Source organism: Ranitomeya imitator, chromosome 1 (genome assembly GCF_032444005.1).
Source record: "Ranitomeya imitator isolate aRanImi1 chromosome 1, aRanImi1.pri, whole genome shotgun sequence".
In the NCBI taxonomy this organism is placed as follows: domain Eukaryota; kingdom Metazoa; phylum Chordata; class Amphibia; order Anura; family Dendrobatidae; genus Ranitomeya; species Ranitomeya imitator.
Genome location: NC_091282.1, coordinates 47,489,824 through 47,506,326, shown reverse-complemented (window position 1 = coordinate 47,506,326; position 16,503 = coordinate 47,489,824). Strand labels below are relative to the sequence as shown.

General features: G+C 44.8%; 1 protein-coding gene across 5 annotated transcripts in view; it reads right to left on the bottom strand.

The window, feature by feature from the left end:
- Positions 1-16,216, bottom strand: part of NEDD4L (NEDD4 like E3 ubiquitin protein ligase) — a 335,097-nt gene extending 318,881 nt beyond the window's left edge. For 2 of the 5 annotated variants that reach the window (XM_069746051.1, XM_069746052.1), the window contains exon 1: positions 15,560-15,746. In XM_069746051.1, coding sequence (XP_069602152.1) covers positions 15,560-15,604 — 45 coding nt within the window. In that variant the 5' untranslated portion in view covers positions 15,605-15,746. Of the gene's footprint in view, positions 1-15,559 lie in introns of all 5 variants that reach the window. The other 3 variants (XM_069746056.1, XM_069746084.1, XM_069746057.1) reach the window with 3 other exon arrangements.
- Positions 16,217-16,503: the final 287 nt, after the last annotated feature.

The window sequence follows — 16,503 nt, the reverse complement described above, 5'->3', positions numbered from 1 at the left end:
AGTGAAAGGAAATGCGCTCCCGCTGTTAACGGGTAGGCGGTTGGGTAATTATACGGAGGAAGAGGGGGAAAAAAAGTTAAAGCATCTATTGAGGGAGATGAATGATTAGAAGAGGGACTGATCTTTCGATTAGCATGCACAATAGATTACTGACATTAGGATCACAGATTAAAATAATAATTACCATATATGCGGCATCACAACCTGTTGCGTGAATTTTGCAGATTTTTTCTTCTTACGGGTAAAAAGTCTATTTTTTGTTTTGATGAATGAGTTGTACCCTCAAAAAACAAAGGATATGCTACCCTCCGCACTTGGTCGGTCTCAAAAAAGCCCCCTTTTTAAAAATCAGCAGTTTTGCCCAAGTCAAAAATATGGGCAAACAATATCCATCCAGTTTCCAATTTTTCATCAACCGCTGATAACCTTTCTTTCTGGACAATTTTTCAGTAACGAGTCATGAGGGTTTGCCCATCTCGAAAAAAAATAAAAAAAGAAGGTGGAGCTTGTAGACTCGCCTCTTGAAGGTTTTGGCCAATCATGTTTCATGTTTGTTCAACGGAGGAAGTCCCCCCAATCGTTTGCCACTTTCGCAGTAGGGTGTTCTGCCCGATTAGCATTCTGCCAGCACCAAAGGTGTGGGAACTTCTCATCACTTTCTAACTTGCACTACTGTCCAATGGCATGACGGCACTGAACTAAAAGATCGCCTTCTCATTTGTCATTTGACAGACAGGAGAGCAAGAGCAAAATGATGAAGCCCCACTCCACCGACTCCCTTGGGAAGGAAAGCCACCCCACCCACTATCCATATCTGTCTCTGCTGATAGACTGATTACACTTGGCAAACAGTGAACAAAAAGTTATATAAAATAAGGGAGACCCCTTTCACACTGGTCTCAAGGCTGGCACTTTGGAGCGATTATTCAGTTGTGGCGTTTAATAAAATTATATTTTAAAACTGAAGTTATTAGTAACGAGTCAACGTGCCGGGATAAGGCGTTATCTGAGCATGCTCGTGTCTTCGGCATGCTCAAATAATATGCTGCATGTCTCGTGGCTGTTGGACAAAATGCAGGGATTCCTAACAAACAGGGAAGGTAGGGAGCATGCGGAGAGGATCCGTGCTGGATAGTGTCAGACACCGGCCACTGCCTTGCAATGTCAGGAGGTATGAAATATGCGCTTTTTACTGCCAATAAATAAGTCACGCTCCAGCAGATAATAGCATCTTAGTCAATGCACCACATTCCATGCTGGAAAGTTTTGCGCTGCGATAGCAGCTGGAGCTATTTAAAGGCCATTAATTGTGTTGGTTCATATTTTCGTTATTTATTTGATACATTCCAAGGCCAAGTACGATCTGCCAAGAGAATAAACCCTGCCGGCATCAGATGTAGCACCAAACCAGAGCTCTCAACTATTAGGGGCTAATGCGCAATTCTCTTACTGACATCTGGGGGCACCACTGTTCTAATGTTTCCTAAATACAGAGAAAGTGGCGTAAGAAGTTAATGGGAGAGTACAAGATTACAGAAATAACACCATACTTCTCCACATGTGTGTGGTATTATTGCACCTCAACTTTATTAAAGTGGATAGGACGCAGTTTATGATCAGCTTATGCTACGTTCACATTTGCGTTGTTAGGCGCAGCGTCGTCGACGGATACCGACGCATGCGTCATGCGCCCCTATCTTTAACATGGGGGCGCATGTACATGCACAGGTATGCGTTGTACGGCGCATGCGTCATTTGGGCGCACCAGACAGGGCGCGCCCAACGCTACATGTAGCGTTTTCCCTGCGCCAAATTTCCTGTACTTTCCTATTTTTGGACAACACACGTGTCAAAAAACCCTGCGTTGTGTATATGCGTTTTGGGTTGCGTCGACGACGCTGCGCCCAACAACGCAAATGTGAACGTAGCATTACAGCACTGATGACACCACCAGGCTGGATTAAAAAAAAAAAAAAAAAAAAAGTGGTGCCGGTAGGTACCAGGGTCCTAAGAATCCATATGTATTTATATATAGCCATAGCCGAAGGTTTTGGCACCCTTGAAATTGTACCAGAAAGTATTTCTACCAGAAAGTTATTACAGTTTCCCTTGTTCTGTTATACACACGTTTATTTCCTTTGTGTATTTGAACAAAAAAAAAAAAAAAAAATGAAAACAAGGCAAATTACACAATTTCACACAAAAACGGGCCAGACAAAATTTGTAAGCATTTTTCTAAAATTGAGGGTAAACAACTTGGTTTCAAGCATGTGATGCTCGTTTGCACTCACCTATGGCAAGTAACAGGTATGGGTAAGTTAACTCAATCTTTGTATTGTGTGTGTGTGCCACATTAAGCATGGAGAACAGAAAGAAGAGAAGAGAACTACCTGAGGGTTTGAGAATCCAAAAATGTTGAAAAATATAATCTCAAGGTTACAAGCTCATCTCCAGAGATCTTAATGTTCTTTGTCCGAGGAGCACAACATAAATCAAGAAGTTTACAACCCACGGCACTGTAGCTAATCTTCCTGGAAGTGGATGGCAGAGAAAGGTTGCAACACAGGATAGTACGGAATGTGGATAATCAGCTCCAATCAAGTTCCAAAGAAATTCAAGATGTTCTGCAGCCTCTGGGTGCACCAGCATGAACTATCCGTCAACATTTGAATGAAAATGAAACACTATGGCAGGAGACCCAGGAGGACCCCACTGCTGACAGACATAAAATCTAGACTGAAGTTTGCCAAAATATAAGCAAACCAGAATCCTTCTGGGAAAGCATCTTGAGGACAAATAAGACCAAGTTAGAGCTTTTTGGTAATGCACATCATTCTATTGTTTACTGAAAATGGAATGAGGTCTACAAAGAAAAAAACAGTACCTACAGTCAAATATGGTGGCTGTTCATAGATGCTTTGGGATTGTTTTGCCGCCTCTAGTGTACGTTGTGTACTGGGGTGTCTTCCTCAGGATTCAGTGAAGTCACAGGCGAGAAAAACAACTCCTTCACAGTTCACTCACTGTCACTATTTTAATTAGTTACGTGAATGACGCAACCAGAAAACATGAAAAATTCTAAACATTACTCAGACATTCAGCCGGGAGGTTGAGACCCTTGTGCTGTATAGCGTGGTGCCCTGTAGGTACAATCTGTACGTACTATGCCTTCTATAAATCTACCTACTTACGTGCCTGTCTAAACCGTCCGTTACCACCCTGGGAACATTATACGAGTATAACATACGGGCTCGACTGAAATACAGCACAACAGTTTGTAGGATTATAAAAAATTACCTCTATCCCACAGCCAAATATCCATTCTCCATCCCGATGTGACTTCAATGAATGCAGAGAAATAGTCATGATACAGGAAAGATATACATCTTGGTACCATGTTAGCCAGTAGATAGAAAAATATTTAGAATTGAGAGTCCACAGCTGCATCACATCTAATGTGGTGTACTTAATTATTTGTACTAAATGTCCAACTGGGGGTCTGTATGTGGGGGAGACAGGGAAAAAGCTTAGAACAAGAATGAATTCTCACCGCCACACAATAAGAGAAAAAAGAATGGATCTACCTGTGGCAATACATTTTTGTCTCCCAAATCATAACATTATGGACATGAAATTACTTGTGTTAAAAGGTAGCTTCAAATCTCAGAGAGATAGAAGAGTCTGGGAATATAAACTGATGACGACCTTTGACAGTCTTAGTGGAGGAATGAATGTGTCGCATGGTTTTATGTCTTAACATCAACTAAGGAACTTGCCCCTCAGACTATGAGGGGTCATCACAACAGAGACCCTAATCAGAGGACAATAAAACAATCCTTATCTAAGAACTGGCCCAATATTTATGGACATAACTGTTTATCACTTATGGTAATTCTGCTTCATGTCACCTGTCTTATCCATGGTTTTTCCTTTTTTTTTCTGTGCTATGTTGTGCATAAATGTGATTCTTTAGAATTTCTTTTAGTCTTTGCCTGATGAAGACGCCTGTGTAGTCTCAAATGCTTGCAATCTGTTACCATCTTTTCAGTTAGCCATTAAAAGGTATCAACCACTGAGGACGCTCAATAAGGAATAGTCAGTCATCGACTATACCAAAAACACCCTACCAGTTAACCAACTATGCCGGCTATTTAGCCATAAACGAAGTATCAAAGTTGGATAATTATCCCGTATTATAATGTTGCTCAAAAACGCTCTCCTGAAAAAAAAAAGTTCCAATTTGGTCTGAAGTCCGTTGTGTGCAGTGTTGGCCCCTAGGCATGGATTAGGATTCTTAATTACGGAACACACGGAAACGTTGCAGCAAATCCAGACTTTCTCGGATGCCGATTTTGGCAATTAAAGTGGCCTGAACAGTCAATAAGCCCATCACACTACGGGCTCAGTCTCAGCATTGAGTGAGCATTTTGGTGCCAGAATGTAGTGAGGTGCGTGCACGGTTACCCAGTTCGGCGGCACGGTGGCCCTAAGCTTTCTTACTGACCCGTGTCTGCTCCGGACAAACAATCAGTGCATACACACGGATGCGGGGCACCTCCAGCAGGTGAACGGTACCGTTGATGACTGTTGCGTCCAACACCTCTCATGTTAGATCCCGGCCTTTACAGTCTCAGCGGTGTTCCTGGCAGAAATCTCCTCACATATGGACAGGTTGTGGTCACGACACAATCAGCTACAATCTGCCACCGCTCTGGTCCCTGTGAGGTGCTTCCACTAGAGGATGTTGTTAAATTCCCCTCCGGCGCGTCCTCTCCCTGTGCTCAATAACTACAGACTGCCCTTAAGATGGCCGCAATTCCTTTTCCTGTGTTTCACATCAGTCACATTGTAGTCCCACCTCTGACATTTTACATGCAGCTCAGTGTGTCTCGGCGATGCTTAGGCAACAGTGGCATCTTGTGACTGTCCGCATACTAATGCGGACACAGGTACACACATTTATACCACCCTGGTGTCCCAATACACACAAAGGAAATAAAAATGTGTATAACAGAACACGTGTCATTGCAATAATGTTCTGGGAGAAATACTGGCTACCTGGCATGAAATAAGACTCATCATGCATCCTGTTCTGAAAAAGGGAACTTTTCAGCAGTTTCATCATCATGGACAGAATTACAGTGACTGATAACACAGGATCCACCATTCACAATAGGTGATGTCACAGCTCACCTCCTCCTCCTGTACAATGACAGATAACACCTCTATATACAGTAGATAACACAGGATCCACCATTCACAATAGATGATGTCACAGCTCACCTCCTCCTCCTGTACAATGACGGATAACACCTCTATATACAGTAGATAACACAGGATCCACCATTCACAATAGGTGATGTCACAGCTCACCTCCTCCTCCTGTACAATGACTGATAATACCTCTATATACAGTAGATAACACAGGATCCACCATTCACAATAGGTGATGTCACAGCTCACCTCCTCCTCCTGTACAATGACTGATAACACCTCTATATACAGTAGGTAACACAGGATCCACCATTCACAATAGGTGATATCACAGCTCACCTCCTCCTCCTGTACAATGACTGATAACACCTCTATATACAGTAGATAATACAAGATCCACCATTCACAATAGGTGATGTCACAGCTCATCTCCTCCTCCTCCTCCTGAACAATGACTGACAACACCGCTCACTCTATACATCATCCTGTCACCAGTGTGGTGTGATATTTTCTGGCATAATGAAGCCCACAGAAGCAGTCAGCCCTCAATGAAGACCCAACACCTTACAGGGCGAAACAAGTTTATATATTAAAAAAAGACAGACAACTAAGAGGCTGGCAAATAACAGCCCCTCCGTCAGTGATAATACCCATAGTGGACGTAGCATCCCAAAACCTGCAATATTGGAATTATTAGTCATATCGCCCCCATTACCAATATATTTAACCGTCTGCATGGGGCAGCGGCATTAGGAAGGCGAGGTTGATGATTCTCTGCGGTAACAGGATAGTATAATTCTTCCCCAGGAAGGAACAATGGGGTAGTAGCTAAAACCCCCTGTGATATAGGGATTAAATATAAGGAGGGGATAATTTTACAATTTTACATTCAATAGTTCCCCCATTCTGGTGGGTGATGGTCAGATTCCTGGGAAGTCTCCTTTAGCAGTGACCCATTTAGTTAGAATATGGGGATATACAGAAAGAATATGATCTAAATGTAAGTCTGCAAGGACAGGGTCCTCTCCCCTCTGCACCAGTCTGTCATTGTAAATCTTGATATCTATAACTCTGTATGTAACCCCCTTTTTCTCATGTACAGCACCATAGAATTAATGGTGCTATATAAATAATAATCTAAAAAAAAAAAAAAAAAAAAAAGTGACATTTATAATTATTGATGGGCTTGGCCCTGAGGTCTGTGAGCCCATTTAATTATTAATTATATAAAAATGTCCGTAAGCCGCCATCAGTAGATTATTGGGCAGTCAGACAAATCCTCACCAAACTTTCTGCAAAATGATTTAAAAAAAAAAAAAAAAACAATTTCCTTCCTGTGCTATTCATAAATTACAGTTCTGCGACACGCGATTAATCACTTCCTCATACACATGACCAGAATGTTTGTGGCATCAATCAGACCAGTTTAGAAACACCTGTCTATTGTGCGTACATGACCCCTGTCAGGAGGCTTCACCTCTATTGCACCATTCTGGAAACTTAATCTCCAAACTTGCTCTTCAGCTTTGTGCTAATTAACCTCATCATCACACGTTTGGTCGACAAGGTCAAAATATTCATTAAAGATGGAGGAAGAATGCGAGATCAAGAGATCACAGCGGGTACAAGGCAAAAACCTGTCCTAGAGGTGCGAAACAACCGTGGGAAAACAGTGAGGAAAACTGCATCAACGGACTACAATACACACCAGACATGCGGGTTACCCTGGTATGTAAATGGTTGTTTTACTGCCCCCTATGTGCAAGAATATAACTACTATAATACTGCCCCTATGTACAAGAATATAGCTACTATAATACTGCCTCCTATGTACAAGAATATAACTACTATAATACTGCCCCTATGTACAAGAATATAACTACTATAATACTGTCCCTATGTACAAGAATATAGCTACTATAATACTGCTCCTATATACAAGAATATAACTACTATAATACTGCCCCTATGTACAAGAATATAACTACTATAATACTGTCCCTATGTACAAGAATATAACTACTATAATACTGCCCCTATGTACAAGAATATAACTACTATAATACTTTCCATATGTACAAGAATACAACTACTATAATACTGCCCCTATGTACAAGAATATAACTACTATAATACTGCCCCTATGTGCAAGAATATAACTACTATAATACTGCCCCTATGTACAAGAATATAACTACTATAATACTGCCCCTATGTACAAGAATATAACTACTATAATACTGCCCCTATGTGCAAGAATATAACTACTATAATACTGCCCCTATGTGCAAGAATATAACTACTATAATACTGCTCCTATGTACAAGAATATAACTACTATAATACTGCTCCTATGTACAAGAATATAACTACTATAATACTGCTCCTATGTACAAGAATATAACTACTATAATACTGCTCCTATGTACAAGAATATAACTACTATAATACTGCCCCTATGTACAAGAATATAACTACTATAATACTGCCCCTATGTACAAGAATATAACTACTATAATACTACCTCTTTTTCTCATGAGTTTTCTGAAACAATGTATAGAAAATATCTGCAATGGATGAGTCATCTGTCGTCTGATAGACCTTGCCTTGTGATATCGCAGATTCCCGGCCGCTCTGTAAATTACCTGTTCCTTTAGAAAAATCTCCTAAACACAGACATCAGGTAAGTCTTAGCACCCGGTAATTTTCCAAAAAAACAGTTTCTCAGACCAAGAAAAACAGGTGACCCTTGACGAGGCAATAACGAGGACACATTCCGAGTCAGCGGAAATACAGGTTTTATAAGGGAAAAAAAAAAAAACACGACAAACCCCACTACCAGCAGAATTTCTTCACCCCAGGTTGCATTTCTAAGCATCCTTGTTTTCACGATGCAGCCAGGTGTGTAACTTTTGCCATTATGCTTCAAAAATACTGATCATAATTGTAAAGTGGCTGCCATTACAGGATCAGTAATGTAATGTATGTGCACAGTGACTGCACCAGCAGAATAGTGAGTGCAGCTCTGGGGTATAATACAGGATGTAACTCAGGATCAGTAATGTAATGTATGTGCACAGTGACTGCACCAGCAGAATAGTGAGTGCAGCTCTGGAGTATAATACAGGATGTAACTCAGGATCAGTAATGTAATGTATGTACACAGTGACTGCACCAGCAGAATAGTGAGTGCAGCTCTGGGGTATAATACAGGATGTAATGTATGTACACAGTGACTGCACCAGCAGAATAGTGAGTGCAGCTCTGGAGTATAATACAGAATGTAACTCAGGATCAGTAATGTAATGTATGTACACAGTGACTGCACCAGCAGAATAGTGAGTGCAGCTCTGGGGTATAATACAGGATGTAACTCAGGAGCAGTAATGTAATGCATGTACACAGTGACTGCACCAGCAGAATAGTGAGTGCAGCTCTGGGGTATAATACAGGAGGTAACTCAGGATCAGTAATGTAATGTATGTACACAGTGACTGCACCAGCAGAATAGTGAGTGCAGCTCTGGAGTATAATACAGAATGTAACTCAGGATCAGTAATGTAATGTATGTACACAGTGACTGCACCAGCAGAATAGTGAGTGCAGCTCTGGGGCATAATACAGGATCTAACTGAGGATCAGTAATGTAATGGATCTAGAGGGTAAATCAACTTTCTATATACGATTCATTCATAAAATGTTCACGTGTTGCATTTTTGGCAGTTTTTTTTTTTTTGTGCTTTTTTATGCTAACGAAAAGCTGCGTTTTACAGTACCATCCATGACATTTCAGGGTATGTGCAGACGATCTGGAGCGGACAGTACATGTCCGCTGCGTGCAAAGCGCTGCAGTCCAATGAACGCAGTCGATTCCGCATGTGATCACTGAACCGTGCGGATTCACCGCATCCAATATATTGTACGGGTGAAATTTCTCTTGCGTAGACTCGCTGCGGTCTGGAGAGACGCGCCGCATGTCAGTCTCCACGGGTGAGCTGCAAGCGTCTGTGGATGCATAGTGGACATGGGATTTCTTGAAATCCCATCTACTCAGCTGTAACATCTCGACACTGCGTTGACTGACCGTCTGCACCTGCCCTCGGATATCTCAGACACTTCTTTGTTGACTAAATTTGAGAACTGCAGTTTTTTTTTTTACATCTGCAGGGAGTCAATTCTTCCAGCGTTTTCTCCTCTCCGACAGCTAAATGTGAAAGGAATGTAAATGGGTTTTTGCAGTATTGTTTGGTGAATAAAGCTAACTTTATTAAACATGTACTATAGACAAAGCACACATGTACAGTACGGTAATCCACGCTGCCAAGAGGGAACAAATAAATTTAAAAAAAAAAAACAAGAAAAACACTGCGTGTGAACATAGCCTAGTGCTTCTAGACAACCATTGTATATACCGGACCTGGGCACACTGCGGCCCACGGGCAGAAAGAGCAACCCTGGGGCAGCACCAGGCCCTCCACTACATCCTCAGGATGCAGACAACGGTGAATACATTGATGGAGGAGATGGAGGCGCCAACTCCATTTTCCACCAATGTTTGAGACAGGAGAGACGAGGACGTCATTTCACCGCGCTACTGCGACCGGAGAAGAGCGCCGGGGGTGACAGGAGCATGCGTGTATGTCTGGATGCTTGTCTGAGGGTACTGGGGGGCAGGCGGCTCACGCTGTATGCCAGAGAATATGGGGGTGAGGGTCACGCTGCATGCCGGAGAGTGTGTGTGTGTGTGTGTGTGTGTGTGTGTGTGTGTGTGTGTGTGTGTGTGTGTGTGTGTGTGTGTGTGTGTGTGTGTGACGCTGCACACCGGAGAATATATGTGTGTGTGTGTGGGGGGGGGTAGCACTGCATGCCGGAGAATGTGTGTGTGAGGGGGAGGGGGGGTGTAACGCTGCATACTGGAGAATGTGTGTGTGTGTGTGTGTGTGAGGGGGGGTAGCGCTACATACTGGAGAATGTGTGTGTGTGTGTGAGGGGGGGTGTAGCGCTACATACTGGAGAATATGTGTGTGTGGGGGGGGGGGGTAACGCTGCATACTGGAGAATATGTGTGTGTGTGGGGGGGTGACGCTGCATACCGGAGAATGTGTGTGTGTGTGTGTGTGTGTGTGTGTGTGAGGGGGGGGGGGGTAACGCTGCATACCGGAGAATGTGTGTGTGTGTGGGGGGGGTGACGCTGCATACCGGAGAATGTTTGTGTGTGTGTGTGTGTGAGGGGGGGGGGGGTAACGCTGCATACCGGAGAATGTGTGTGTGTGTGGGGGGGGGGGGGGGAGAGGGGTGACACTGCACACCGGAGAATATGTGTGGGGGGCGGGGGGGGTGATGCTGCACACCAGAGAATATGTGTGTGTGGGGGGGTAACGCTGCATACCGGAGAATGTGTGTGTGTGTGTGTGGGGGGGGGGGGGGGGGTGACGCTGCACACCGGAGAATATTTGTGTGTGTGTGTGTGTGTGTGTGTGTGTGTGTGTGTGTGTGTGTGTGTGGGGGGGGGTAATGCTGCACACCGGAGAATATATGTGTGTGTGTGTGTGTGGGGGGGGGGGGGGTGTGACGCTGCACACTGGAGAATATGTGTGGGGGGGGGTGGTGGTAACGTTGCATACCGGAGAATATGTGGGGGGGTAACGCTGCATACACTTAATGAGAAATATGACATCGGCGTCACTTTCATTGTATTCTATAGGAAATGTATTCGCCTGGGATTTCCTATTTCCAGGGACTTTGCAGCAAGTTTCCTGCAGGAAGTAAGCAGCGATGTAGCAGAGTCCGGCCGGCACAGTCACTTCCAGTAAGAATTCTCCAGTGTTCAGTGGATAAAAATGGGGGCGATTCCTCAGCATTATTCTCCTTGAATTCAGCCTTGTTCTTCTGCAGGACGTCTGCATTCCTCGCTCTGCCGGCTCTAAGTGACACCAGAAGAAGGACAGCTCATCATTCCTCTCTGCACAAATCACATTATCGATTTTCTGCCCCAGTCTTCAACCAGCTGACACTTTATAAAGTATTTAAGAGCTCCGCACAGGCAACAGCTCATCTCCCTGCACATCTGCAGATGTAAAACCCAGGCTGGCACTCAGGGACGGGCACAGACAAAAGAGGCCCCCCAAAAGGTGCAAGAATGCCAGACGCCCCCCCCCCCCCAAGGTGCAAGAATGCCAGACGGGCCCCCCAAAAGGTGCAAGAATGCCAGACGGGCCCCCCAAAAGGTGCAAGAATGCCAGACGGGCCCCCCAAAAGGTGCAAGAATGCCAGACGGGCCCTATGCAGTTTAATAGCTCATCATAACGTGCCCCTTTATGTGTCTGGGACAGAGGTATCGTAGGTAGAAATTGTCCCCAAGTTACACCTAGTGTGCCCACCTCTCAGAGTCCACTGGTGCACGCTTCCTGAAACTCTAATAAAAGATAGTCTCTATTGGACACACCAGACATTTCTGAAAAATGAAGGTCCCACCTATTTCCAGAACCTGGTTTCCCAGATCCACCGTTCGGACCACCAGTGAGTGGAGAGGCGGCGGCGCTATAGAAGTTTCTAAAATAACTGAGCATATACCTTTGGATCTCCCATAGTAATGAACAGAGAGCAGGGTGGGGGATGGGTCACACACCACCAGCCTGTGGATGGAAAAAGGAATTGGTGGATCCCATGTTCTAGAGATAGATGCTGAGAGGTGGGACCTGACCCTCAGCAGGTGAAGAGTTGACAGCGCAAGTGTTCACTAGCATCAGTTCTTTGCGATGAGTCATAATTGTTGGATAGGTGGGATCTTCAGAACATGGGGGGTTCCCTGATGACTTGTTGCAGGCAGCATCCGACCACCAGCGGAAGACGAAGTGCCGGCACATGCAATAGGAGATAGAGATAGAGATATACACACACATACGTATGGCACCAGTCACAGCCTTGACCTTCTCACAAATCTAGGCTATTCCTGGAGTAAATGTTCAATGGAAGCAAGAAAAACATTAATGCAGTAGAAATAATTCACCGATGTAGCAGAGCTCGGATGGTCTCATTCTAACCAGGACTCCAAGTATAAGGATTTATTGATTATTGGGGGGGTCCACCTTTTCCATTACAAGGTTGTTGTGGACAGAGTCACGTAGCTCGCTCCTTGGCCATTAATTCCGCAATTAGTGATAGCAATGAGGTTCCTGTAGCAAGACCCCTAGTAAAAAGAACGGAGGGGCGAGAACAGCCCAACAAAAATGAGGTCATCCTGGTTCTAGCCACAAATTATATGATAAAATTCATATATTAGTTAGGAATTTCATAAAAGAATCTAAACATGTCGACGCTGGGTGTGGGTGCAACATTTCTCCACCTGCGGCCATCATTTCTTGTTTTTGGAAAGGTGTAGAGGGAGGAACTGAATAATATTCCTATTATTAACGTGTAAAGACGGGTGTTTGCCGCAGACGCTTGGTGTATACGAGGAGATGGGTCGTAGAGGATGGGAACCTGCGGCCAACATTAAATGTGGAGAAGTAGCGCCATGAAATGAAAATAGCAAAAATGTGCAGATCCCTGAGCTTCTTATGATTGTCCTGTCCGACAGACCACCACTTTATCCAGACCCTATTTCCTATGGCAGAAATTCAATCCCACCCTAGATTATGAACACTCATCTTCAAAGACCACTTTCGCAATGCAATTTTGGTTGGTCGCCTTAAACCCGATTTCTCTGTATTTAGTAGTGCAGAGGTTAACCTTCCCTGGATGTCTCATCTCCTACCAGCAATCTATGCTGTCTGCTAAATCCCACAGATTAAGCTTCTGTAGCAGCCCCTGACCTCTGGGCTTCAGACTGATAGCAGCTCATGGCCAGCGGGATCATACTGTGCTATGGAGAAATGGCTTATTACTACCTGGTACAGACACACACCCATCCCGAGCTGTCCCAGCCTGTGATGTGTCATGTCGTAACACCAACTAAACCCAGGGTGCTGCAGGCATTTACTACATGTCAGGTGAATTCAGGAGGCCACACCAAGCCCCTTCCCATGCCCAAGGGAAACACCAACTAAACCCAGGGTGCTGCAGGCATTTACTACATGTCAGGTGAATTCAGGAGGCCACACCAAGCCCCTTCCCATGCCCAAGGGAAACACCAACTAAACCCAGGGTGCTGCAGGCATTTACTACATGTCAGGTGAATTCAGGAGGCCACGCCAAGCCCCTTCCCATGTCCAAGGGAAACACCAACTAAACCTAGGGTGCTGCAGGCATTTACTACATGTCAGGTGAATTCATGAGGCCACACCAAGCCCCTTCCCCATGCCCAAGGGAAACACCAACTAAACCTAGGGTGCTGCAGGCATTTACTACATGTCAGGTGAATTCAGGGAGGCCACACCAAGCCCCTTCCCATGCCCAAGGGAAACACCAACTAAACCCAGGGTGCTGCAGGCATTTACTACATGTCAGGTGAATTCAGGAGGCCACACCAAGCCCCTTCCCATGCCCAAGGGAAACACCAACTAAACCTAGGGTGCTGCAGGCATTTACTACATGTCAGGTGAATTCAGGAGGCCACACCAAGCCCCTTCCCATGCCCAAGGGAAACACCAACTAAACCTAGGGTGCTGCAGGCATTTACTACACGTCAGGTGAATTCATGAGGCCACACCAAGCCCCTTCCCCATGCCCAAGGGAAACACCAACTAAACCTAGGGTGCTGCAGGCATTTACTACACGTCAGGTGAATTCAGGGAGGCCACACCAAGCCCCTTCCCATGCCCAAGGGAAACACCAACTAAACCTAGGGTGCTGCAGGCATTTACTACATGTCAGGTGAATTCAGGAGGCCACGCCAAGCCCCTTCCCATGCCCAAGGGAAACACCAACTAAACCCAAGGTGCTGCAGGCATTTACTACATGTCAGATGAATTCAGGGGAGGCCACACCAAGCCCCTTCCCCATGCCCAAGGTAAACACCAACTAAACCCAAGGTGCTGCAGGCATTTAACTACATGTCAGGTGAATTCAGGAGGCCACGCCAAGCCCGTTTCCCATGCCCCAAGGAGCACTAAACAGACAAGATCTCCAACCCCGTCTGTATCTGATCTAGTGGGCGATATGGCTGTCTTTACAGCTTACAACTTTATCCAGTATCCGAAAGCTTTAATAACATCACCTACCTAGGAAGGCTGCATTTACACCAGGGGCAGCAATGCTGGCTCAGTGGGTGCATTGTAGCCCTGGGGTCAAATCCCACCAAATACAAACTCCTTGCAGATGTTGTATTTGCGTGAGTTTCCTCCCCACACACTTCAAAGACATACTGATTGGGGCTCACAATCTAGATTCTCTGCAGAATATGATGGTGCTAATAAATTCTAGCTGTCCGATCATCCAACGAATGATTAGGAGTTAGTTTTTTTACGCAAACAAGCACTTTTTTTTGCGAGAAAATTGTCACCCTGTACCCTTGCCGAGAAAAATGATATTCTATGGGCAAAGAAGGATCATATCTGTCTTCTGTGTACGCGGAAGAACGGTCAACCGGTCTATAAAAAAAAACGCTTTGCGTGTAGCCGATCAGCGGTTGTTTCACACCTGCAGACAGCCAGTGTAACCGGACCATACGGGAATGGTAGTCACAGAAGTTTGCCATACCGGTCGTGGACTATGAAACATGTCGCACTCTTCTGGGCCATTTTCAATCCTTTTGGCTGAAGTTTAAATGACTGACGGTCCAGGTGGCAAGTGAAGCGTTTCCAGGAGACCACCATCATATCCAGATCAGATTTTAGCGTCACTTTGAGAACTTGTCAATAAATTTTTGCGTGGTGGTCTCGAATTCATTGTACAGGGATTGTATGCTTATTAAAAAAGAAGAGGAGCTACAGCTAGAGTAAAATCAAACCTTATACCCCCTCCAGAGAACTTGTAACTAGATGCCTCCAACTCCAAACCCAGCACCAACCCTGGTATCACTGGCATCTCCCAGCCATCAGATTTCCAGGACAAGGTCTTAGCTGGACATGTGGCTCCTGACCATGGTGGCTTCACATCATCCATGTAATTTAGAATCTCCCAGCCATCAGACTCTGCAGGACAAGGTCTTAGCTGGACATGTGGCTCCTGACCATGGTGGCTTCACATCATCCATGTAATCTAGCATCTCCCAGCCATCAGACTCTGCAGGACAAGGTCTTAGCTGGACATGTGGCTCCTGACCATGGTGGCTTCACATCATCCATGTAATTAAACAGTAGCCACAATCTCTAAATAAAGTGCCAACCACATGAGATAACAATGGACTTTCAACATTACACAAGCAGATGGAAGAAAGAAAAAAAGAGGAGGAACTTGCACTTACTTCATCTTCTGAAAGTCCAAAAACTGGCTCAACCACAGTCGCCATGGAGGTCCAAGAGGTGGTTTTACAAGCCCAGGATCATAGAGAAGGCAATTTAGGAGATCCCAGTGCTGTATGTCCAGATAAAGGTGCAATGAAGGGAGGATAGGGGTGGATGTAAGACAACAATAAGGCAGGTGGGACCTACAAGAAGCCAAACTCCTGTGGTGGCCTTGGATCTCCAGAAGAATCAATAATCCATGCAGAAAGGTACTAGGGTGGTCTTCTGCTCCTCAGTCCTCAATGTAGGAAGCCCCAAAACTGGTGAATGTGAAGCTCTCCCAGCTTCAGCTCTCACACAAACCCAGACTCATGGAAGGAGGAGTGACTACTAAATCCTTCCTGCCCTACACCCTGCTCACTGCAAGCAGAAGGGCCAGCTCCAACCCACAGAGGCGTGGAGGGAAGCATCACACCCAATGATTAGGGTCAGCCTGCAGCTGCCAGGTTCGGTTGTCCAGCACTTTTTTTTTCCTCCCTGTGATTACTAAGAATTAACAACTTCTTCTCAATCCTTCCTATTCTGCTCATCCAGCTAAACCCAAGTGCCCAGATCCCTGCCCTGTGATACAATGCATCAGTCCTGCCCCTGACATCAAAGCTGCTCAGGAACTCTCTGCTTTGCAATTTGGAATCCATTTGTGTTTGTAAACACATCCCACTGTCAGATCACACACACACATAAAGAAAAAAAAAAGACCTTTTCCATTTTCTTAGCTTTGCAAAAAGCAAAAAAAAAAAAAATAGAAAAAAATGTATGAAATTTAGACAATACAACAGCGCCTCCTAGTGGAGGTCAGATGATACAGGCTGATACATTGCAGACAGAGCTAGCTGCTAATTAGCACAGTCTAGGGCGTCTAAAATGTAGGAATTTTCTGCAGCTAATTAGTCAGTGCAGCCTC